The sequence below is a fragment of the Panulirus ornatus genome, chromosome 30 (genome assembly GCF_036320965.1).
Source record: "Panulirus ornatus isolate Po-2019 chromosome 30, ASM3632096v1, whole genome shotgun sequence".
Classification (NCBI taxonomy): Eukaryota; Metazoa; Arthropoda; class Malacostraca; order Decapoda; family Palinuridae; genus Panulirus; species Panulirus ornatus.
The window spans coordinates 12,680,693-12,705,839 of NC_092253.1; the positions used below are offsets into that span (position 1 = coordinate 12,680,693).

The window sequence follows — 25,147 nt, forward strand, 5'->3', positions numbered from 1 at the left end:
AGTCATAGGGTGGAGGAGGGGGCGAAAGTTCTGAGAGCGTTGAAAAATGTGTGGAAGGCGAGAACATTATCTCGGAAATCAAAATTGGGTATGTTTAAAGGAATAGTGATACCAACAATGTTTTATGATTTCATTGTTGCAAGGCTTGGGCTATTGATAGCGTTGGTGCGTAAGAGGCTGGATGTGTTGGAAATGAGATGTTGAAGGACAAATATGGTGCGAGATGGTATAATTGAGTAAGTAATGAATGGGTAAGAGAAATGTGTGGTAATAAAAAGAGTGTGGTTGAGAGAGCAGAAGAGGGTGTTTAGAAATGGTTTAGTCACCTGGAGAGAAGTAGTGCCGAAAGATTGACAAAAAGGATATATGTGTCAGAGGTGGAGGGAATGAGGAGAAGTGGGAGACCAAATTGGAGGTGGAAAGATGGAGTAAAAAAGGTTTTGAGCGATCAGGGCCTGAACATGCATGAGGGTGAAGGGATTATGTGAATGATGGAAGACTTACACCACCTTCGACTTGATGAAAGAAGTTCTTTCCAGATAACGATTTCTGTGATCAGTATTATGTATCCCTTTATCATTAACCACCTATCTATGGACGGCTTCCCAGCGACAAGATAGTTAAGCATCTCTATAAATCGATACAAGGGATTCCAGTGATATGAATCTATATATGTAACATATGCCAACACTTTCTCTCCCTGTGGACCCATGTCACTAGTTTGTATCACTGGGATCAAAATTGATTATAGGGAGAATGAAAATACGTGAATTTTTCATTCTAAATCAAGAGTGTTTTTGATAATAAGTTCTGAATAAATCACAAGCATGTAAAAGAAACGGGTTGATAAAACTCACTTGGAGAATTTGTCGGGGAAAAGTGACAGACGAGAGGAGACGATTAGGCCACGGCGAAGCGTCCAGGAAGCAACCCACAAAGCGTCAGTATCCGGAGGACTGTACGGCAGGTACAGGTACAAGTGGGATCTACTGACAATAGATTTACATTATATATAGTAATGATATCCCCATTTCCGACTACGATATTCTCACCGTATGAGAGTACATTTTTTTAGTTGTGCACATACACACACACACACACAAACACACACACACATAAGTAGATAAACATATATATATATATATATATATATATATATATATATATATATATATATATATATATATATATATATATATATATACATACATATATATATATTTTTTTTTTTTTTTGCCGCTGTCTCCCGCGTTTGCGAGGTAGCGCAAGGAAACAGACGAAAGAAATGGCCCAACCCACCCCCATACACATGTATATACATACGTCCACACACGCAAATATACATACCTACACAGCTTTCCATGGTTTACCCCAGACGCTTCACATGCCCTCATTCAATCCAATGACAGCACATCAACCCCAGTATACCACATCGATCCAATTCACTCTATTCCTTGCCCTCCTTTCACCCTCCTGCATGTTCAGGCCCCGATCACACAAAATCTTTTTCACTCCATCTTTCCACCCCCAATTTAGTCTCCCACTTCTCCTCGTTCCCTCCACCTCCGACACATATATCCTCTTGGTCAATCTTTCCTCACTCATTCTCTCCATGTGCCCAAACCATTTCAAAACACCCTCTTCTGCTCTCTCAACCACGCTCTTTTTATTTCCACACATCTCTCTTACCCTTACGTTACTTACTCGATCAAACCACCTCACACCACACATTGTCCTCAAACATCTCATTTCCAGCACATCCATCCTCCTGCGCACAACTCTATCCATAGCCCGCGCCTCGCAACCATACAACATTGTTGGAACCACTATTCCTTCAAACATACCCACTTTTGCTTTCCGAGATAATGTTCTCGACTTCCACACATTCTTCAAGGCTCCCATGATTTTTCGCCCCCTCCCCCACACTATGATCCACTTCCGCTTCCATGGTTCCATCCGCTGCCAGATCCACTCCCAGATATCTAAAAACATTTTACTTCCTCCAGTTTTTCTCCATTCAAACTTACCTCCCAATTGACTTGACCCTCAACCCTACTGTACCTAATTACCTTGCTCTTATTCACATTTACTCTTAACTTTCTTCTTTCACACACTTTACCAAACTCAGTCACCAGCTTCTGCAGTTTCTCACATGAATCAGCCACCAGCGCTGTATCATCAGCGAACAACAACTGACTCACTTACCAAGCTCTCTCATCCCCAACAGACTTCATAATTGCCCCTCTTTCCAAAACTCTTGCATTCACCTCCCTAACAACCCCATCCATAAACAAATTAAACAACCATGGAGACATCACACACCCCTGCCGCAAACTTATATTCACTGAGAACCAATCATTTTCCTCTCTTCCTACACGTACACATGCCTTACATCATCGATAAAAACTTTTCACTGCTTCTAACAACTTGCCTCCCACACCATATATTCTTAATACCTTCCACAGAGCATCTCTATCAACTCTATCATGTGCCTTCTCCAGATCCATAAATGCTACATACAAATCCATTTGCTTTTCTAAGTATTTCTCACATACATTCTTCAAAGCAAACACCTAATCCACGCATCTTCTACCACTTCTGAAACCACACTGCTCTTCCCCAATCTGATGCTCTGTACATGCCTTCACCCTCTCAATCAATACCCTCCCATATAATTTACCAGGAATACTCAACAAACTTATACCTCTGTAATTTGAGCACTCACTCTTATCCCCTTTGCCTTTGTACAATGGCACTATGCACGCATTCCGCCACTCCTCAGGCACCTCACCATGAGTCATACATACATTAAATAACCTTACCAACCAGTCAACAATACAGTCACCCCCTTTTTTAATAAATTCCACTGCAATACCATCCAAACCTGCTGCCTTGCCGGCTTTCATCTTCCGCAAAGCTTTCACTACCTCTTCTCTGTTTACCAAATCATTTTCCCTAACCCTCTCACTTTGCACACGACCTCGACCAAAACACCCTATATCTGCCACTCTATCATCAAACACATTTAACAAACCTTCAAAATACTCACTCCATCTCCCTCTCACATCACCACTACTTGTTATCACCTCCCCATTTGCGCCCTTCACTGAAGTTCCCATTTGCTCCCTTGTCTTACGCACTTTATTTACCTCCTTCCAGAACATCTTTTTATTCTCCCTAAAATTTAATGATACTCTCTCACCCCAACTCTCATTTGCCCTTTTTTTCACCTCTTGCACCTTTCTCTTGACCTCCTGTCTCTTTCTTTTATACATCTCCCACTCAATTTCATTTTTTTCCCTGCAAAAATCGTCCAAATACCTCTCTCTTCTCTTTCACTAATACTCTTACTTCTTCATCCCACCACTCACTACCCTTTCTAATCAACCCGTATATATATATATATATATATATATATATATATATATATATATATATATATATATATATATATATATATATATATATATTCATTTATTCATTTATTTTGCTTTGTCGCTGTCTCCCGCGTTAGCGAGGTAGCGCAAGGAAACAGACGAAAGAATGGCCCAACCCGCCCACATACACATGTATATATATACACGTCCACACACGCAAGTATACATACCTATACATCTCAATGTACACATATATATATACACACACAGACATATACATATATACACATGTACATAATTCATAATGTCTGCCTTTATTTGTTCCCATCGCCACCTCGCCACACATGGAATAACAACCCCCTCCCCCCTGATGTGTGCGACGTAGCGCTAGGAAAAGACACCAAAGGCCACATTCGTTCACACTCAGTCGCTAGCTGTCATGTAATAATGCACCGAAACCACAGCTCCCTTTCCACATCCAGGCCCCACACACTTTCCATGGTTTACCCCAGACGCTTTCACATGCCCTGGTTCAATCCATTGACAGCACGTCGACCCCGGTATACCACATCGTTCCAATTCACTCTATTCCTTGCACGCCTTTCACCCTCCTGCATGTTCAGGCCCCGATCACTCAAAATCTTTTTCACTCCATCTTTCCACCTCCAATTTGGTCTCCCACTTCTCCTCGTTTTCTCCACCTCTGACACATATATCCTCCTGGTCAATATTTCCTCACTCATTCTCTCCATGTGACCAAACCATTTCAAAACACCCTCTTCTGCTCTCTCAACCACACTCTTTTTATTTCCACACATCTCTCTCACCCTTACATTACTCACTCGATCAAACCACCTTCCACCACATATTGTCCTCAAACATCTTATTTCCAGCACATCCACCCTCCTGCGCACAGCTCTATCCATAGCTCACGCCTCGCAACCATACAACATTGTTGGAACCACTATTCCTTCAAACATACCCATTTTTGCTTTCCGAGATAATGTTCTCGACTTCCAAACATTCTTCATTGCTCCCAGGATTTTCGCCCCCTCCCCCACCCTATGATTCACTTACGCTTCCATGGTTCCATCCGCTGCCAGATCCACTCCCAGATATCTAAAGCACTTTACTTCCTCCAGTCTTTCTCCATTCAAACTTACCTCCCAGTTGCCTTGACCCTTAACCCTACTCTACCTAATAACCTTACTCTTATTCACATTTACATTCACATTCACATATATATATATATATATATATATATATATATATATATATATATATATATATATATATATATATATATATATATATATATATATATATATATATATTTTTTTTCCAAAAGAGGGAACAGAGAAGGGGGCCAGGTGAGGATATTCCCTCAAAGGCCCAGTCCTCTGTTCTTGACGCTACCTCGCTAATGCGGGAAATGGCGAATAAATAAATATATATATATATATATATATATATATATATATATATATATATATATATATATAGGGAGAGAGAGAGAGAGAGAGAGAGAGAGAGAGAGAGAGAGAGAGAGAGAGAGAGAGAGAGAGAGAGAGAGAGAGAGAGAGAGAGAGAGAGAGAAAGAGAGAGAGAGAAGGAGTGTGTGTATGTGTGTGTGTGTGCGTGTTTGTATATGTGTGTGTTTGCAGAAGAAACTCAATTTTCTATATGACGTTACTTAATGGATCCCGAAGCATCATTCACGGTGAGTATCATAGCGTTACGGCTAGACAGCAGTCCGTGCAGAGCCTTCAGATCCGGGACGGGCAGGTGGGTAATGACGAGGAGCCTTGTCGACCACACTAGGAGGCGGCCCTTGAGAGACCACTCCGCGAAGGCGGCGAGGAAGGCTGGGTCGTCGCTCACCACCAACACTGTTACGCACCATGACACCTGCCGTAGCTGTTGATGTCAGCATAATAGAAATGATATCATATTGAACCACCGCCTAAGTCGTAATGGAAGGGTGGGTACATTGTTTCATTAAGTGTGGGAACATCACTTACTAGCTAAAGCCCGTACGCTAGAATGACTCCCACAATAACAGACTGAACTAAAGGCTAGTTATGTGAGTGTGACATACATCCTTCAGCAGCAGTGTACGTTTGACATTACGGCTACAGATACAATATGATATCTATCCATCTTCGGCATTGTGAGCGTGACCCACGAGCCTTAGTGTTAGTATGTCAGACACACAAGTACCTCAATTACAACATATGCGTTCTTTGCCCACTCAGAAATACTACGAGTGACCAATTACCTCAGTGATATTGCTACAGTGATTGTCACCTTATGAATGAAATGTGATTATGTGACATAGCCACAACGTGAACATACCCAAAAGTGCTTCAGAGGATAGTGCCGAACAATATTACACCTGTAATCTTGTATATCAGGAAAATCAACATATCTATGAGCTCATCTCACTTACAGTAGCAGCAATGATTAGTGACCTACTCAGTAGTAATGTATGATTAACCAAATTACGTGTGATGTGGGTGACTTTACAGCATGAATTTTAACGTCAAAAGCAATATGGAAGCGAATCCTATTAATCGAAAGTAACATTAACTGTCATTTCCACACCGAAGTTAAGGAGAAAGTGACATCCACCATGACAGTGATGTAAGAAGGACATGCGCACCACCAGCAACATGAGTAAGAAAGTTGCTTCAGCTACAAGTTGATTTTGATAATTCCTGAGAGAAGTTTAAGTGTCATGCTCGTTTCAGTAGTAATATGAAAGATCTTCCCGCCTTGCCAACGCACTAGAGTTGTGACCTACTGATCCCGGCAGCTGTGTCAGCAGTGGTGGCCTTAGCGAATGGTAAATTAAACAACTGCCCAGGCCACAACACTTTATGGGGTGGGCAAAGATTTCCATTTCTTAGTCATTTTTCTCTTTGTTAATTTTCATCAATCGTTTATTATCAGTATCATCTTCAGGCACTTTCATTTTCCCAATCAACTTTCAATTTTACTTTAGGACCCCCTAGAAAAACAGAGATCCACCTCTGCATGAGAGTAAACTACCCACTCAGGAGTTACGAGAAAGTACCCTACCTCCTTAAGGTATTATGCAAGTTCTCTGCCCCAACGGCAATGTGAAAATGTCCCATCGTCTTCTGCTGTAATGAAAGAATGACCTGTTGGCCTCAGATGTAATGGGAAAGTGACTTACTCATATAAAAAGAGCAGTAATCTCTCATCTTAAGCTGTAATATAAAAGTACATTGGCAATTCATCGGAGACGTAAGAGTGATCTAATGTTCTCATCAATTAATCATCTACAAACCACAGCAAATGATGTAAAACTGAACAAACTACACTTACTGCAATTTGAAACTAACGCAGCAGATTGGCAATATGACGAAAGTGACTTTCCCTCACACAGGTGTTTGAGGAAAGTGAATTGACACATCAAGAAGTAAAGAGAAAGCGATTTACCTTATTTAGCAGTGTTATGATGTCACTAACCTTCCTGGCCTCGCTTATCACCTTGGAGAGCTGAACTTGCATCTTGTCAGCGTTGTGATCATTCATTCTTACTTCGAACATCCCTATACCCCAGGGTGCCCATAGCTGGCTTTCGACATTCTTAAGAAAATATAAAACATGTGTTTACTTATCACTGAATAAATCTATCTATCTAACTATCTATCTACCTATCTATGTACACACACACACACACACACACGAACACACACACGAACACACACACACACACACACACACACACACACACATATATATATATATATATATATATATATATATATATATATATATATATACATACATATATATATATATATATATATATATATATATATATTTTTTTTTTTTTTTTTTTATACTTTGTCGCTGTCTCCCGCGTTTGCGAGGTAGCGCAAGGAAACAGACGAAAGAAATGGCCCAACCCCCCCCCCCATACACATGTACATACACACGTCCACACACGCAAATATACATACCTACACAGCTTTCCATGGTTTACCCCAGACGCTTCACATGCCTTGCTTCAATCCACTGACAGCACGTCAACCCCTGTATACCACATGACTCCAATTCACTCTATTTCTTGCCCTCCTTTCACCCTCCTGCATGTTCAGGCCCCGATCACACAAAATCTTTTTCACTCCATCTTTCCACCTCCAATTTGGTCTCCCTCTTCTCCTCGTTCCCTCCACCTCCGACACATATATCCTCTTGGTCAATCTCTCCTCACTCATTCTCTCCATGTGCCCAAACCATTTCAAAACACCCTCTTCTGCTCTCTCAACCACGCTCTTTTTATTTCCACACATCTCTCTTACCCTTACGTTACTTACTCGATCAAACCACCTCACACCACACATTGTCCTCAAACATCTCATTTCCAGCACATCCATCCTCCTGCGCACATCTCTATCCATAGCCCACTCCTCGCAACCATACAACATTGTTGGAACCACTATTCCCTCAAACATACCCATTTTTGCTTTCCGAGATAATGTTCTCGACTTCCACACATTTTTCAAGGCTCCCAAAATTTTCGCCCCCTCCCCCACCCTATGATCCACTTCCGCTTCCATGGTTCCATCCGCTGACAGATCCACTCCCAGATATCTAAAACGTTTCACTTCCTCCAGTTTTTCTCCATTCAAACTCACCTCCCAATTGACTTGACCCTCACCCCTACTGTACCTAATAACCTTGCTCTTATTCACATTTACTCTCAACTTTCTTCTTCCACACACTTTACCAAACTCAGTCACCAGCTTCTGCAGTTTCTGACATGAATCAATATATATATATATATATATATATATATATATATATATTTTTTTTTTTTTATTTTTTTGCTTTGTCGCTGTCTCCCGCGTTTGCGAGGTAGCGCAAGGAAACAGACGAAAGAAATGGCCCAGCCCACCCCCATACACATGTATATACATACGTCCACACACCCAAATATACATACCTACACAGCTTTCCATGGTTTACCCCAGACGCTTCACATGCCCTCATTCAATCCACTGACAGCACGTCAACCCCGGTATACCACATCGAGTATATTCACTCTATTCCTTGCCCTCCTTTCACCCTCCTGCATGTTCAGGCCCCGATCACACAAAATCTTTTTCACTCCATCTTTCCACCTCCAATTTGTTCTCCCACTTCTCGTTCCCTCCACCTCCGACACATATATCCTCTTGGTCAATCTTTCCTCACTCATTCTCTCCATGTGCCCAAACCATTTCAAAACACCCTCTTCTGCTCTCTCAACCACGCTCTTTTTATTTCAACACATTTCTCTTACCCTTACGTTACTTACTCGATCAAACCACCTCACACCACACATCCTCAAACATCTCATTTCCAGCACATCCATCCTCCTGCGCACAACTCTATCCATAGCCCACGCCTCGCAACCATACAACATTGTTGGAACCTCTATTCCTTCAAACATACCAATTTTTGCTTTCCGAGATAATGTTCTCGACTTCCACACATTCTTCAAGGCTCCCAGGATTTTCGCCCCCTCCCCCACCCTATGATCCACTTCCGCTTCCATGGTTCCATCCGCTGCCAGATCCACTCCCAGATATCTAAAACACTTTACTTCCTCCAGTTTTTCTCCATTCAAACTTACCTCCCAATTGACTTGACCCTCAACCCTACTGTACCTTGCTCTTATTCACATTTACTCTTAACTTTCTTCTTTCACACACTTTACCAAACTCAGTCACCAGCTTCTGCAGTTTCTCACATGAATCAGCCACCAGCGCTGTATCATCAGCGAACAAGAACTGACTCACTTCCCAAGCTCTCTCATCCACAACAGACTTCATACTTGCCCCTCTTTCCAAAAATCTTGCATTCACCTCCCTAACAACCCCATCCATAAACAAATTAAACAACAATGGAGACATCACACACCCCTGCCGCAAACCTACATTCACTGAGAACCAATCACTTTCCTCTCTTCCTACACGTACACATGCCTTATATCCTCGATAAAAACTTTTCACTGCTTCTAACAACTTGCCTCCCACACCATGTATTCTTAATACCTTCCACAGAGCATCTCTATCAACTCTATCATATGCCTTCTCCAGATCCATAAATGCTACATACAAATCCATTTGCTTTTCTAAGTATTTCTCACATACATTCTTCAAAGCAAACACCTGATCCACACATCCTCTACCACTTCTGAAACCACACTGCTCTTCCCCAATCTGATGCTCTGTACATGCCTTCACCCTCTCAATCAATACCCTCCCATATAATTTACCAGGAATACTCGACAGACTTATACCTCTGTAATTTGAGCACTCACTGTTATCCCCTTTGCCTTTGTACAATGGCACTATTCACGTATTCCGCCAATCCTCAGGCACCTCACCATGAGTCATACATACATTAACTAACCTTACCAACCAGTCAATAATACAATCACCCCTTTTTTAATAAATTCCACTGCAATACCATTCAAACCTGCTGCCTTGCCGGCTTTCACCTTCCGCAAAGCTTTTACTACCTCTTCTCTGTTTACCAAATCATTTTCCCTAACCCTCTCACTTTGCACACCACCTCGACCAAAACACCCTATATCTGCCACTCTATCATCAAACACATTCAACAAACCTTCAAAATACTCACTCCATCTCCTTCTCACATCACCACTACTTGTTATCACCTCCCCATTTGCGCCCTTCACTGAAGTTCCCATTTGCTCCCTTGTCTTACGTCCTTTATTTACCTCCTTCCAGAACATCTTTTTATTCTCCCTAAAATTTAATTAAACTCTCTCACCCCAACTCTCATTTGCCCTCTTTTTCACCTCTTGCACCTTTCTCTTGACCTCCTGTCTCTTTCTTTTATACATCTCCCACTCAATTGCATTTTTTCCCTGCAAAAATCGTCCAAATGCCTCTCTCTTCTCTTTCACTAATAATTTTACTTCTTCATCCCACCACTCACTACCCTTTCTAATCAACCCACCTCCCATATATATATATATATATATATATATATATATATATATATATATATATATATATATATATATATATATATATATATATATATATATATATATATATATATATATATATATATATATATATATTTATATATATATATATATATATATATATATATATATATATATATATATATATATTTTCTTTTTCTTTCATACTATTCGCCATTTCCCGCATTAGCGAGGTAGCGTTGAGAACAGAGGACTGGGCCCTTGACGGAATATCCTCACTTGGGCCCCTTCTCTGTTCCCTCTTTTGGAAAATTAAAAAAAAAAGTGAGAGGGGAGGATTTCCAGCCCCCCGCTCCCTCCCCTTTTAGTCGCCTTCTACGACACGCAGGGCATACGTGGGAAGTATTCTTTCTCCCCTATCCCCAGGGATAATATATGTATATATATATATATATATATATATATATATATATATATATATATATATATATATATATATATATATATATATATATATATATATATATATATATATATATATATATATATATATATATATATATATATATATAATTATACAGACATACACATATGTAGATATGTACACAATTCATAATTTCTGCTTTTTTTTTATTCCTATCGCCAACCCGCCACACATGAAATGACAACCACTCGTTCACACTCAGTCTCGAGCTGTCATGTGTAATGCACCGAAACCGGAGCTCCCTTTGCACATCCAGGACCAACAAAACTCTCCATGGTTCACCCCAGATGCTTGACATGCCCTGGTTCAATCCATTGACAGCACATCGCTCCTGATGTACCACATCGTTCCAATCTACTCTATTCCCTGCACAACATTCACCCTTCTGTATGTTCAGGCTCCGATCGCCTTAAATCTTTTTCACTCCATTCTTCCATCTCCAGTTTTGAATCTCACTTCTCCTTCCCTCCACCTTTGACACATGTATCCGCTTTGTCAATCTTACCTCACTCATTCTCTCCGTGTGACCAAACCACCTCAATACACCCTCTTCTGTTCTCTCAGCCACACTATTTTTATTACTACACATCTCACATACCCTTTCATTACTTACTCGATTAAACCAACTCACACCACATATTTTCATCAGATATCTCATTTCCAACACATCCACCCTCTTCCGCACAATCATATCTATAGCCCATGCCTCATAACCATTTTTTCTCGCCTTCCACACATTCTTCAACGCTTCCAGAACATACACCCCCTCCCCCACCCTGTGACTCACTTCCGCTTGCATGGATCCTTCCGTTGCCAAATCGACTCCCAGATATCTAAAACACTTCACTCCAGTTTTTCTCCATTCAAACTTATCTCCAAATTTACTTATCCCTTAACCCTACTGAGCCTATCAACCATGCTCTTATTCACATTTACTCTCAGCTTTCTTCTTTTGCATACTTTGCCAACTTTAGTCACATGTCTGAAGTTTCTCATCCGAATCAGCCACCAGCACTGTATCATCAGCGAACAAGAACTGACTCACTTTCCCGGCCCTTTCTTCCAGAACACTGCATACTTGCCCCGCTTTCGAAAACTATGGCATTCACCTCCCTGACAACCCCATCCATAAACAAATTAAACAACCATGGAGACATCGCGCACTCCTGCCTGAAACCGACATTCACTGAGAACCAATCACTTTCATCTCTTCCTACTCGTACACATGATTTACATCCTCAATAAAAACTTTTCACTGTCTCAATCACCCTACCTTACACACTTTATATTCGTAGTACCTTCCACAAAGCATCTCTATCAACTTTATGATATGTTTTCTCTGGATCCATGAATGCTACATAAAAATCCATCAGTTTTTCTAAGTTTATCTTACATACATTCAAAGCAATCACCTGATCCATACATCCTTTACCATTTCTGAAACGTCACTGCTCTTTCCCAATCTGATGCTCTGTACATGCCTTCACACTCTCAATCATTACCCTCCCATATAATCTCCCAGGAATACTCAACAAACTTATACCTTTGTAACTTCAATACTCATCTTTATCCCCTTTGCCTTTGTACAATGGCACTATGCATGCAATCCGCCTATCTCTAAGCAATTCACCATGAAACATGCATACATTGAATATCCTCACCAACCAGTCAACAACACAGTCGCCCCCTCTTTAATAAATTCCATAGCATTATCATCTTTATACGCCGCTTTGCCGTATTTCATCTTCCGTAAAGCCTTCACTATTTCTTTGTTTACCAAATCAATCGCCCTAATCCTCTCACTTCACACACCACCTCGACCAAAGCACCCTATATCTGCCTCCCCATCTTCAAACACATTCACCAAACCTTTAGAATACTCACTCCATATCCCTCTCACTTCATCACTACTTGTTATTTTCTCCCTAGTTGCCCCTTTCATCGATGTTCCTATTTGTTCTCTTGTCTTACGCACTTTATTTACCTCCTTCCAAAACATATTCTCATTCTCTCTAGAACTTAATGATGCTCTCTTACCCCTCTCTCATTTGCCCTGTTTTTTACCACTTGCACCTTTCTCTTGAACTCTTGCCTCTTTCTTTTATACATCTCCCAGTTATTTGAATTTTTTCCCTGCAAAAATCGTCCAAATGCCTCTTTCTTCTCTTTCACTGACAATCTTACTTCTTCATCCCACTACTCACTACTCTTTCTAATCTACCCACCTCTCACTTTTCTCATACCACAGACAAAAAGTCACAGTGGTGCGTGTGATCTAGTATCAGCTGATATTATCATCTTGAAACCAGTGCATTGTGATGAGTTTTGCAATAATTCTGAACATGGAACATCTGATCTCAAATAAGGAGGGAGTTTAAGAATGATGAAAGAATAGTTTGATGAAAGATAGGAAACTGCTGTGGAGATTTGTGATATGCAATAACGAAGATGTAGGCAACACTGCAGCTCCCCATGATTTGCGAGGTAAAAGAGAGTAAGAATCGAGTCCAGTAGGATGAAATAGAAAGAACATTGAAATTTGGAAGAAATATTGCTACAAGTTCAAATCATTTCCATAATTTCATCCCGTATACCTGGTTTAAAAAGCGAGATATACATAAGTATACTTATGTAAGTAGGAGAGATGGCCAGAGAGCGTTATTGGATTACGTGTTAATTGACAGGCGTGCGAAAGAGAGACTTTTGGATGTTAATGTGCTGAGAGGTGCAACTGGAGGGATGTCTGATCATTATCTTGTGGAGGCTAAGGTGAAGATTAGTATGGGTTTTCAGAAAAGAGGAGTGAATGTTGGGGTGAAGAAGGTGGTGAGAGTAAGTGAGCTTGGGAAGGAGACCTGTGTGGGGAAGTACCAGGAGAGACTGTGTACAGAATGGAAAAAGGTGAGAACAATGGAAGTAAGGGGAGTGGGGGAGGAATGGGATGTATTTAGGGAATCAGTGATGGATTGCGCAAAAGATGCTTGTGGCATGAGAAGAGTGGGAGGTGGGCTGTTTAGAAAGGGTAGTGAGTGGTGGGATGAAGAAGTAAGAGTATTAGTGAAAGAGAAGAGAGAGGCATTTGGACGATTTTTGCAGGGAAAAAATGCAATTGAGTGGGAGAAGTATAAAAGAAAGAGACAGGAGGTCAAGAGAAAGGTGCAAGAGGTGAAAAAAAGGGCAAATGAGAGTTGGGGTGAGAGACTATCAGTAAATTTTAGGGAGAATAAAAAGATGTTCTGGAAGGAGGTAAATAGGGTGCGTAAGACAAGGGAGCAAATGGGAACTTCAGTGAAGGGCGTAAATGGGGAGGTGATAACAAGTAGCGGTGATGTGAGAAGGAGATGGAATGAGTATTTTGAAGGTTTGTTGAATGTGTCTGATGACAGAGTGGCAGATATAGGGTGTTTTGGTCGAGGTGGTGTGCAAAGTGAGAGGGTTAGGGAAAATGATTTGGTAAACAGAGAAGAGGTAGTAAAAGCTTTGCGGAAGATGAAAGCCGGCAAGGCAGCAGGTTTGGATGGCATTGCAGTGGAATTTATTAAGAAAGGGGGTGACTGTATTGTTGACTGGTTGGTAAGGTTATTTAATGTATGTATGACTCATGGTGAGGTGCCTGAGGATTGGCGGAATGCGTGCATAGTGCCATTGTACAAAGGCAAAGGGGATAAGAGTGAGTGCTCAAATTACAGAGGTATAAGTTTGTTGAGTATTCCTGGTAAATTATATGGGAGGGTATTGATTGAGAGGGTGAAGGCATGTACAGAGCATCAGATTGGGGAAGAGCAGTGCGGTTTCAGAAGTGGTAGAGGATGTGTGGATCAGGTGTTTGCTTTGAAGAATGTATGTGAGAAATACTTAGAAAAGCAAATGGATTTGTATGTAGCATTTATGGATCTGGAGAAGGCATATGATAGAGTTGATAGAGATGCTCTGTGGAAGGTATTAAGAATATATGGTGTGGGAGGCAAGTTGTTAGAAGCAGTGAAAAGTTTTTATCGAGGATGTAAGGCATGTGTACGTGTAGGAAGAGAGGAAAGTGATTGGTTCTCAGTGAATGTAGGTTTGCGGCAGGGGTGTGTGATGTCTCCATGGTTGTTTAATTTGTTTATGGATGGGGTTGTAAGGGAGGTAAATGCAAGAGTCCTGGAAAGAGGGGCAAGTATGAAGTCTGTTGTGGATGAGAGAGCTTGGGAAGTGAGTCAGTTGTTGTTCGCTGATGATACAGCGCTGGTGGCTGATTCATGTGAGAAACTGCAGAAGCTGGTGACTGAGTTTGGTAAAGTGTGTGGAAGAAGAAAGTTGAGAGTAAATGTGAATAAGAGCAAGGTTATTAGGTACAGTAGGGGTGAGGGTCAAGTCAATTGGGAGGTGAGTTTGAATGGAGAAAAACTGGAGGAAGTGAAGTGTTTTAGATATCTGGGAGTGGATCTGTCAGCGGATGGAACCATGGAAGCGGAAGTGGATCATAGGGTGGGGGAGGGGGCGAAAATTTTGGGAGCCTTGAAAAATGTGTGGAAGTCGAGAACATTATCTCGGAAAGCAAAAATGGGTATGTTTGAGGGAATAGTGGTTCCAACAATGTTGTATGGTTGCGAGGCGTGGGCTATGGATAGAGATGTGCGCAGGAGGATGGATGTGCTGGAAATGAGATGTTTGAGGACAATGTGTGGTGTGAGGTGGTTTGATCGAGTAAGTAACGTAAGGGTAAGAGAGAGGTGTGGAAATAAAAAGAGCGTGGTTGAGAGAGCAGAAGAGGGTGTTTTGAAATGGTTTGGGCACATGGAGAGAATGAGTGAGGAGAGATTGACCAAGAGGATATATGTGTCGGAGGTGGAGGGAACGAGGAGAAGAGGGAGACCAAATTGGAGGTGGAAAGATGGAGTGAAAAAGATTTTGTGTGATCGGGGCCTGAACATGCAGGAGGGTGAAAGGAGGGCAAGAAATAGAGTGAATTGGAGTCATGTGGTATACAGGGGTTGACGTGCTGTCAGTGGATTGAAGCAAGGCATGTGAAGCGTCTGGGATAAACCATGGAAAGCTGTGTAGGTATGTATATTTGCGTGTGTGGACGTGTGTATGTACATGTGTATGGGGGGGGGGGGGGGTTGGGCCATTTCTTTCGTCTGTTTCCTTGCGCTACCTCGCAAACGCGGGAGACAGCGACAAAGTATAAAAAAAAAAAAAAAAAAAAATAAGTTGTCGCCTTTATGAGCACCTTATGAGGCTAAGGGGTTTAGAGCGATGCATTGTAGATAACGATATAAGTAACTATTAAAAGATGGAACATGGAAAAGGTTTTAGAAGGCCTTGAGATATCTGTAAAAGAAATTGATAATCCGGATAGAATTTCATTATAAATGCTACAGATGTGTGCACATACCCCAAAGAATCCTTTAGAAATATTGTTCAACGATGCCACTGGAGAAATGCAAAGTACCAATAGGGTAGAAAAAGCAAACGTCATGAGCATTAGTAAAAGAATCTGTGTAGAATAAATGAACTGTCAACTAGCCTCCATGATGAGTGCGGTCCCTGGTTCAGGAAAAGATAGTCTAAGTGCAAATAAAAAGATTTTCTTGAAAGAAAATATACAAGAGAGACAACGATATTTAGGGAAAGATTATCATGGGTAAATAACCCCTTCAATTTCTACAATACAGTGAGCTCTATCGTAGATAGAAAGGGAAGATTGAGTTTCTGCACTGCCAGGAATAAAGGGGGAGACTACTTCCATGAATAGAACACTATCTTAGTGGAAGAGTCCAGAAACATATGTCAAAGGAACCCTCTTATAATAGGTTGGGGTGACCAGTGGTGTGCCACGGGGCTCTGTTCTGGGAGCAGAACTCCTCTTGATCAACTTTCATACTTTGGCAGAAGGTATGAATTTTTAATCGAACATGCCTACAAAAGATGAGATGGTCTTGAGAGAAGTGAAAGTGTGGAGGATTTCATCAACAACAAGACGTTGATAAACAGCAGTTTATCTAGTACATTGCTGATGAAAAGTTCAGCCAGACTAAATATAAAGTAATGCGGATGGTCATAGTGAAAGAAGGTCTTGACATAATTCTCATTGTGTAGAATACAAATAGCAGAATCTTTAACTTGTCGTTAGAGATCAACTATCTTTAGGCAAATATCAAACGCGTTCAAATTCATGGAAAAAGGAATAATAAACAAGTTTTTCACTTCTTAGAAAAGGCTAAAACTAAAGTAGGATTCTCAAGACTGGTTACTCACCTAAAGAAATACAAAGAGCTAAGTTGGTGCCAAAAATTATGAAAGCTAATTTACAAAAAAGGATAAATGTTTAGATTTTTCCATCTTTGAAGAGAGAAGCATGAGAGGTGGCCTGATCGCAGTCTTTAAGTTTTAAAACAGAATATCGATGCGAAGAGTGAACACATCTTTGAAATGCAAGGGTACAGCAACTCCAGGACATAACATGAAATTAAGAAACTGACTGAAAATGGATGTAAAGAAATTTTTAGTGTAAGTATGGTGGATGAATGAAATAGAATGACTGAGGATATGTTTGAAGTAGACAGCATACATAAAGTTATAACACTGTAAAAAACGTTCAACAGATTGGGTCCTACGAGTGTAAAATTCCCTCCAAGTACAGTACAAATAAGTAAGTACATCCTAGTGTAATTCAGGTACTCATTCATCGATCAGGCTCAACGGTAATATGAACAGCCAGGTTGGAAGTGAGCCAACTGCCGTGCCCAGGATTCGAACCAGGGCATGTCTGTCTGTAAATCATAGTCAGCGGCACAATCCAATGCACAAACGGAAGGCCGCGCTCGCGCGCCTGTATGTGTGTGTGTGTGTGTGTGTGTGTGTGTGTGTGTGTGTGTGTGTTTGTCTATTTCTTTGCACTTTATGGAAAAGAGTTTTTTTTATCATTCGTTGGGTTTTATCTCTCTGTACATGCATTATTGCTGTAAGAATTTAGTCTCTAACACTGAAACAGGCATCGTAAACTTAATAAAAACAATTCCATTAGTTTCATATAACTTTTAATAGTATCTGTGGCTCTGATCAAAGGCAATATAAACAGATGATAATAAAGTCTGCAGCTGTATGCTTTCTTAACCACCAAGTGTGCCACATGGTGACCGTGGAATAGCATCAGTAAGTTTAGCTGAGGATAACGTACCTTGTAGACGGTGGTGGTGGAGGTGGTTCCGTCTGTGAGGAGTATGGCTGAGCAGCGAGGATGAGACGCTCGAGTGAACACCGCCTCAACTGCTCCCTTCGCTAATGTTAGTGTCTCGCGCTCAGCTGAAGAGAATAGATATTGCGCATGAAATTGTTAGTTCCTTGTATCCATCCGTTTTTATGATTACGATATTTGCTATGATCTCTATAATCGTATCACATTTATAAAATCTGTTAGTCCTTTCCAAAGCATTTCTCAATATTCATTTCCATGTACATTCTTCATGCAGTCTTTGTAAGCAGTTTCCCAATTTCTTTATGTTGTTGAGTGACTGTCAAACAGCGCCAAGATTAAACTTCATACGCTAAAGAATTAAAAACTGTGATGTTACTCCAACTTCCTACTCATGAATATACGACTTACTAACCTCTATCATACTCATGACGTGCTGGACATCACTTACATAACTAAAGTCTTTCGAATTATTATAGAGTCTCGACTATTTCTATGGAGGAGTTGTGGTGAGATGGTGGTGATACCTGTTAACTTCCCCATCAATCTTACATTTTATACAAAGCTTAAGAGAGTTTCGGACGATTATCTTAATTTTCATCCATCATCGGGGCATTATTCGTCCCTCCCAAGTCGGCTACATTTATAAAAACATATTGACTAGGAACCGTCCATAGTCTATAGGCGTACTTCGTTATAAGAAGAGCCTATTTAGTATAGACACCCTTAAGCAAAAATAAGGAAAATATGAAGAAATTCAAGCTGAACTTAACCACGAGATTCATAAAAGCCTACGTGGATGTTTAGTAAGTTTGGAGCCACATCTGGCGCAAACCCGTCCCAAAGGAAACAGCATCGCTACCCCCTAATTCAGCGAGGTAGCGCCACGAACAAGACAGAAAAGGCCACATTGATCACACTCACTCTCTAGCTGTCATGTGTAATGCACCGAAACCACATATTCCTATCCACATCCAAGCCAAACACACCTTTCCAATGGTATATCAGAGACATTTCACATGCCCTGGTTCAGTTCATTGACAGAACGTCGACCCATTTATACCACATCGTTCCAGTGCAATCTATTCCTTGCATGCCTCTTACAATTCCATATGTTCAGGCCCCAATTGTTCAAGATCTTTTTCACTCCATCTTCCCACCTCCAATTTGGCCTCCCGCTACTTTCTCCTCCACGTCTTACACATATATCCTCTTTGTCAACTTTTAGTCACTCATTCTCTCCGTATGTCCAAATCGTTTCAACACACCCACTTCTGCTCTCTCAACTAAACTCTTCTTATGACCACACATATCTCTTACCCTTTCATTACTTACTCGATCAAACCACCTCACACCACATATTGTCATTAAACATTTGATTTCTAACACATCCACCTTATGTAGAGCCCATGCCTCACAACCATGTGATATTTTTGGAAATACTATTCCTTCAAACATGCCCATTTTTGCTCTCTGAGAAAACGTTCTCTCCTTTCAAACATTCTTCATCGCTCCCAGAACCTTCACTCCCTCCCCACCATTTGACTCACTTCCGCTTCCATGCTTCCATTCGCTGCCAATTCCACTCCCAAATATCTAAAACACTTCTTTTCCCTCAAACTTTCTCCATTAAAACTTACATCCCAATCAAATTGTCCCTCAACCCACCCCCTGAACCTAATAATTACCTTTCTCTTGTTCACATTAACTCTCAACTTTCTCCTTTCACACAATTTTCCAAACTTAGTCTGCAGTTTCTCACTTGAATAAGGCATCAGTGCTGTATCATCGGCGAACAGACTGCATACTCGCCACTCTCTCCAAAATTCTTACATTTACCTACCTAACCACCCCGTCCATAAACAAATTAAACAACCATGGAGATATCACACACCCTTGCGGCATATCGACCTTCACTGGGAACCAATCACTCTCCTCTCTTCAAACTCATACACCTCCCTTACATCCTTGATAAAAAGTTTTCACTGCTAGGAGCTTACCTCCCACACCATATGCTCTTAAGACCTACCAAAAAGCATCTCTATCAACCCTATCATATGCCTTCTCCAGATCCATAATTACTCATATATCATACTGTGTCGCTGTATCCCACGTTAGCAAGATAGCGCAAGGAAACAGACGAAAGAATGGCTCAACCAAACACACATACACATGTATATACATACACGTCCACACACGCATAGATACATATCTATACATTTCAACGTATACATACACAGACATATACATATATACATATGAATGTAATTGATATATGCTACCTTCATTCATTTACGTCGCCACCCCGCCACACATGAGATGACAACCCACATCCCCGGACGAATGCGAGGTAGCGCTAGGAAAAGACAAGAAAGGTCAAATTCGTTCTTACTCAGTCTAACTGTCATGTATAATGTACCGAAGCTGTGGCTTCGGTACGTTTCCACATCCAGGCCCCACAAAACTCTCCAGACGCTTCACAAGCCCTTATTCAATCCATTAACTGCACGTGGACCCTGGTATACCACAATGTTCCAATTCACTCTATTCCTTGCGCGCCTTTTACCTTCCTGTATGTTCAGGCCCCGATTGCTCAAAATCTTTTTCACTCCATCCATCTGCCTCTAATGAGGTCTCCCACTTCTCCTCATTCCCTCCACCTCTGACATGTATATCCTCTTTGTCAATCTTTCCTCACTCATTCTCTCCATGTGACCAAATTATTTCAAAGCACCCTCTTCACCATATATTGTCCTCAAATATCACATTACCAACACATCCACCCTCCTCCGCACAATCCTATCTATAGCCCATGCCTCGCAATCATATAACATTGATGGAACCACTATTCCTTCAAACATACCTGTTTTGCTTTCCGAGATAAGCTCTCGCCTTCCGCACATTCTTCAATGCTCAGAGAACCTTCGCCCTCTCCTCCACCCTGTGACTCACTTCCGCTTCCATGGTTTCACCGCTGCCAGATCCACTCCCAGATATCTGATACACTTCACTTCCTCTTGTTTTTCTCTATTGAAACTTATATATCAGTTTACTTCTCCCTCAACCATAGTGCACATAATAACCTTGCTCTTATTCACATTTACTCTCAGCTTTCTTCTTTCATACACTTTACCAAATTCAGTCACCAGTTTCTGCAGTTTCTCACCCGAATCAGCCACTAGAGTTGTATCATCTGCGAACAACAACTGACTCACTTCCCAAGTCCTCTTATCCATTACAGACTGCATACTTGCCCCTCACTGCAAAACTCCTTCATTCAGCTCCCTAACCACCCTATCCATAAACAAATCAAACAACCATGGACACATCACGCAGCCCTGCAGCAAAACCGACATTCACTGAGAACCAATCAATTTCCTCTCTTCCTACTCGTACAGGTGCATTACATCCTCAATAAAAACTTTTTATTGCTTCTAGCAACTTGATTCCCACGCCATATACTCTTGATACCATCGACAGGGCATCTCTATCAACTCCATCATATGCCTTATCCAGATCCATAAATGCTGGAAAAAACCATTTGTTTCTCTAAGTATTTCTCATATACATTTTTCAAAGCAAACACCTGATCCACACATCCTCTACCACTTCTGACACCATACTACTCTACCCCAATCTGATGCTTTGTACATGCCTTCACCCTCTCGATCAAAACACTAACATTTAATTTCATAGGAATACTCAATAAGCTTATACATCTGTAATTTGAACACTCACCTTTAAACCCTGTGCCTTTGTACAGTGGCCTCTGCATGCATTCCGCCTATCCTCAGGCACATCACCATGAGCCATATATATACATTGAATATCTCACCAACCAGCCAACAGCACAGTCACCCCCTTTTTTATTAGATTCTCCTGCAATCCCATCCAAACCCACCGCCTTGCCGGCTTTCATCTTCCGCAAAGCTTTCACTACTTCTTCGCTGTTTACCAAACCATTTGCCCTGACCCTATCACTTCGCACACCAACTCGACCAAAACACCTTATATCTGCCACTCTATCATCTAATACATCCAACAAACCCTAAAAATATTCACTCCGTCTCCCTCTCACATCATTACTACCTGTTACTACCTCCACATTAGCAGCCCCCCCACCCCCAATCGATATACCCATTTGTTTTCTTGTCTTACGCACTTTATTTATCTCCTTCCAAATCATCTCTTTATTTTCCCTGAAATTTTATGATACTCTCTCACCCCTACTCTCATTTGCCCTCTTTTTTACCTTTAGTACCTTTCTTTTAACCTTCTGCCTCTTTCTTTTATACATATCCTAGTCAAATATACATATACAATGTACATATATACAATGTACATATGTATATGTACATATACATATGTATATGTACATATGTATATGTACATTGTCAAATATACGTATACAATGTACATATGTATATGTATATATACATATATACAATGTACATATGTATATGTACAAACGAAAGAAATGCCCAAGCCACCCGCATACACATGTATATGCATACATGTCCAAACACGCACATATACATACCTGTACATCTCAGCTAATTCATACATATACACACACAGACATGTACATATATGCACATGTACATAATTGGAAGTGAAGTGTTTTAAATATCTGGGAGTGGATCTGTCAGCGGATGGAACCATGGAAGCGGAAGTGGATCATAGGGTGGGGGAGGGGGCGAAAATTTTGGGAGCCTTGAAAAATGTGTGGAAGTCGAGAACATTATCTCGGAAAGCAAAAATGGGTATGTTTGAAGGAATAGTGGTTCCAACAATGTTGTATGGTTGCGAGGCGTGGGCTATGGATAGAGTTGTGCGCAGGAGGATGGATGTGCTGGAAATGAGATGTTTGAGGACAATGTGTGGTGTGAGGTGGTTTGATCGAGTAAGTAACGTAAGGGTAAGAGAGATGTGTGGAAATAAAAAGAGCGTGGTTGAGAGAGCAGAAGAGGGTGTTTTGAAATGGTTTGGGCACATGGAGAGAATGAGTGAGGAAAGATTGACCAAGAGGATATATGTGTCGGAGGTGGAGGGAACGAGGAGAAGAGGGAGACCAAATTGGAGGTGGAAAGATGGAGTGAAAAAGATTTTTTGTGATCGGGGCCTGAACATGCAGGAGGGTGAAAGGAGGGCAAGGAATAGAGTGAATTGGAGCGATGTGGTATACAGGGTTTGACGTGCTGTCAGTGGATTGAATCAAGGCATGTGAAGCGTCTGGGGTAAACCATGGAAAGCTGTGTAGGTATGTATATTTGCGTGTGTGGACGTGTGTATGTACATGTGTATGGGGGGGGGGGGTTGGGCCATTTCTTTCGTCTGTTTCCTTGCGCTACCTCGCAAACGCGGGAGACAGCGACAAAGTATAAAAAAAAAAAAAAAAAACATAATTCGTATTGTCTGCCTTTATCATTCCAAACACCACCCCGCCACACATGAAATGAAAACCCCCTCCCCACTCGCATGTGCGCGAGGTAGCGCTAGGAAAGGACAAGAAGGGCCACATTCGTTCACACTCAGTCTCTAGCTGTCATGTATAATGCAGCGAAACCGCAGCTCCCTTTCCACATCCAGGTCCCACAGAACTTCCATGGTTTACCCCAGACGCTTCACATGCCCTTGTTCAATCCATTGACAGCATTTCGACCCCGGTATACCACATCGTTCCTATTCACTCTATTCCTTGCACGCCTTTCACCCTCCCGCATGTTTAGGCCCCGATCGTTCAAAATCTTTTTCACTCCATCTTTCCACATCCAATTTGGTCTCTCACTTCTCCTCGCTCCCTCCACCTCTGAGACATATATCCTCTTGGTCAATCTTTCATCACTGATTTTCTCCATGCGAGCAAATCATTTCAAAACACCCTCTTCTGCTCAATCAACCACACTCCTTATATTACCACACATCTCTCTCACCCTTTCATTACTTACTCGATCAAACCACCTTACACCACATATTGTACTCAAACATCTCCTTTCCAGCACATTCACCCTCCTCCGCACAACGCTATCTATAGCCTACGCCTCGCAACCATATATCATTATTGGAACCACTATTCCTTCAAACATACAAATTTTTGCTTTCCAAGATAACGTTCTCGACTTCCACACATTCTTCAACGCCCCGAGAACTGCAAGTATGCAGTCTGTTGTGGTTGAGAGAGCTTGGAAAGTGAGTCAGTTGTGTTTCGCTGATGATACAGCGCTGGTTGTTGATTCGTGTCAGAAACTGCAGAGACTGGTGACTGAGTATGGTAAAGTGTGTGAAATAAGAAAGCTGAGGGTAAATGTGAATAAGTTAGGTTATTAGGTACATAGGGTTGAGGGACAAGTCAACTGGGAGGTAAGTTTGAATGGAGAAAAACTGGAGGAATTGAAGTGTTTTAGATATCTGGGGGTGGATTTGGTAGCGGATGGAACCATGGAAGCGGAAGTTAGTCATAGGGTGGGGGAGGGAGCGAAACTTCTGGGAGCGTTGGAAAATGTGTGGAAGTCGAGAACGTTATCTCTGAAAGTAAAAATGGGAATGTTTGAAGGAATAGTGGCTCCAACAATGCTATATGGTTGCGAGGCGTAGGCTATAGATGGAGTTGTGCGGTGAAGGGTGGATGTGCTGGAAATGAGATTTTGAGGACAATATGTGGTGTGAGGTGGTTTGTTCGAGTAAGTCATGTAAGGGTAAGAGAGTTGTGTGGTAATAAAAAGAGTGTTGCTGAGTGAGCAGAAGAGGGTGTTTTGAAATGGTTTTGTCACATGGAGAGAATGAGTGAGGAAAGATTGACCAAGTGGATATATGTCTCAGAGTTGGAGGGAACGAGGAGGAGTGTGAGAGCAAATTGGATGTGGAAAGATGGAATGGAAAAGATTTTGAGCGAATGCAGCCTGAACATGCAGGAGGGTGAAAGGCGTGCAAGGAATAGAATTAATTGGAATGATGTGGTATACCGGGGTCGACGCGCTGTCAATGGGTTGAACCAGGGCATGAGAAGCATCTGGGGTAAACCCTGGAAAGTTCTGTGGGACCTGGATGGGGAAAGGGAGCTGTGGTTTCGGTGCATTATACATGACAGCTAGAGACTGAGTGTGAACGAC

At 41.4% G+C, this 25,147-nt stretch overlaps 1 protein-coding gene across 1 annotated transcript in view; it reads right to left on the minus strand.

Moving 5' to 3' along the window:
• The window catches only part of LOC139758277 (uncharacterized), a 47,860-nt gene that overhangs the window by 11,959 nt on the left and 10,754 nt on the right, over positions 1 to 25,147 (minus strand). Inside the window, exons 4-6 of the mRNA XM_071679486.1 lie at positions 18,024 to 18,148; positions 6,873 to 6,992; positions 5,071 to 5,294 (exon numbers count right to left, since the gene is read on the minus strand). Coding sequence (XP_071535587.1) covers positions 5,071 to 5,294; positions 6,873 to 6,992; positions 18,024 to 18,148 — 469 coding nt within the window. The remainder of the gene's footprint in view (positions 1 to 5,070; positions 5,295 to 6,872; positions 6,993 to 18,023; positions 18,149 to 25,147) is intronic.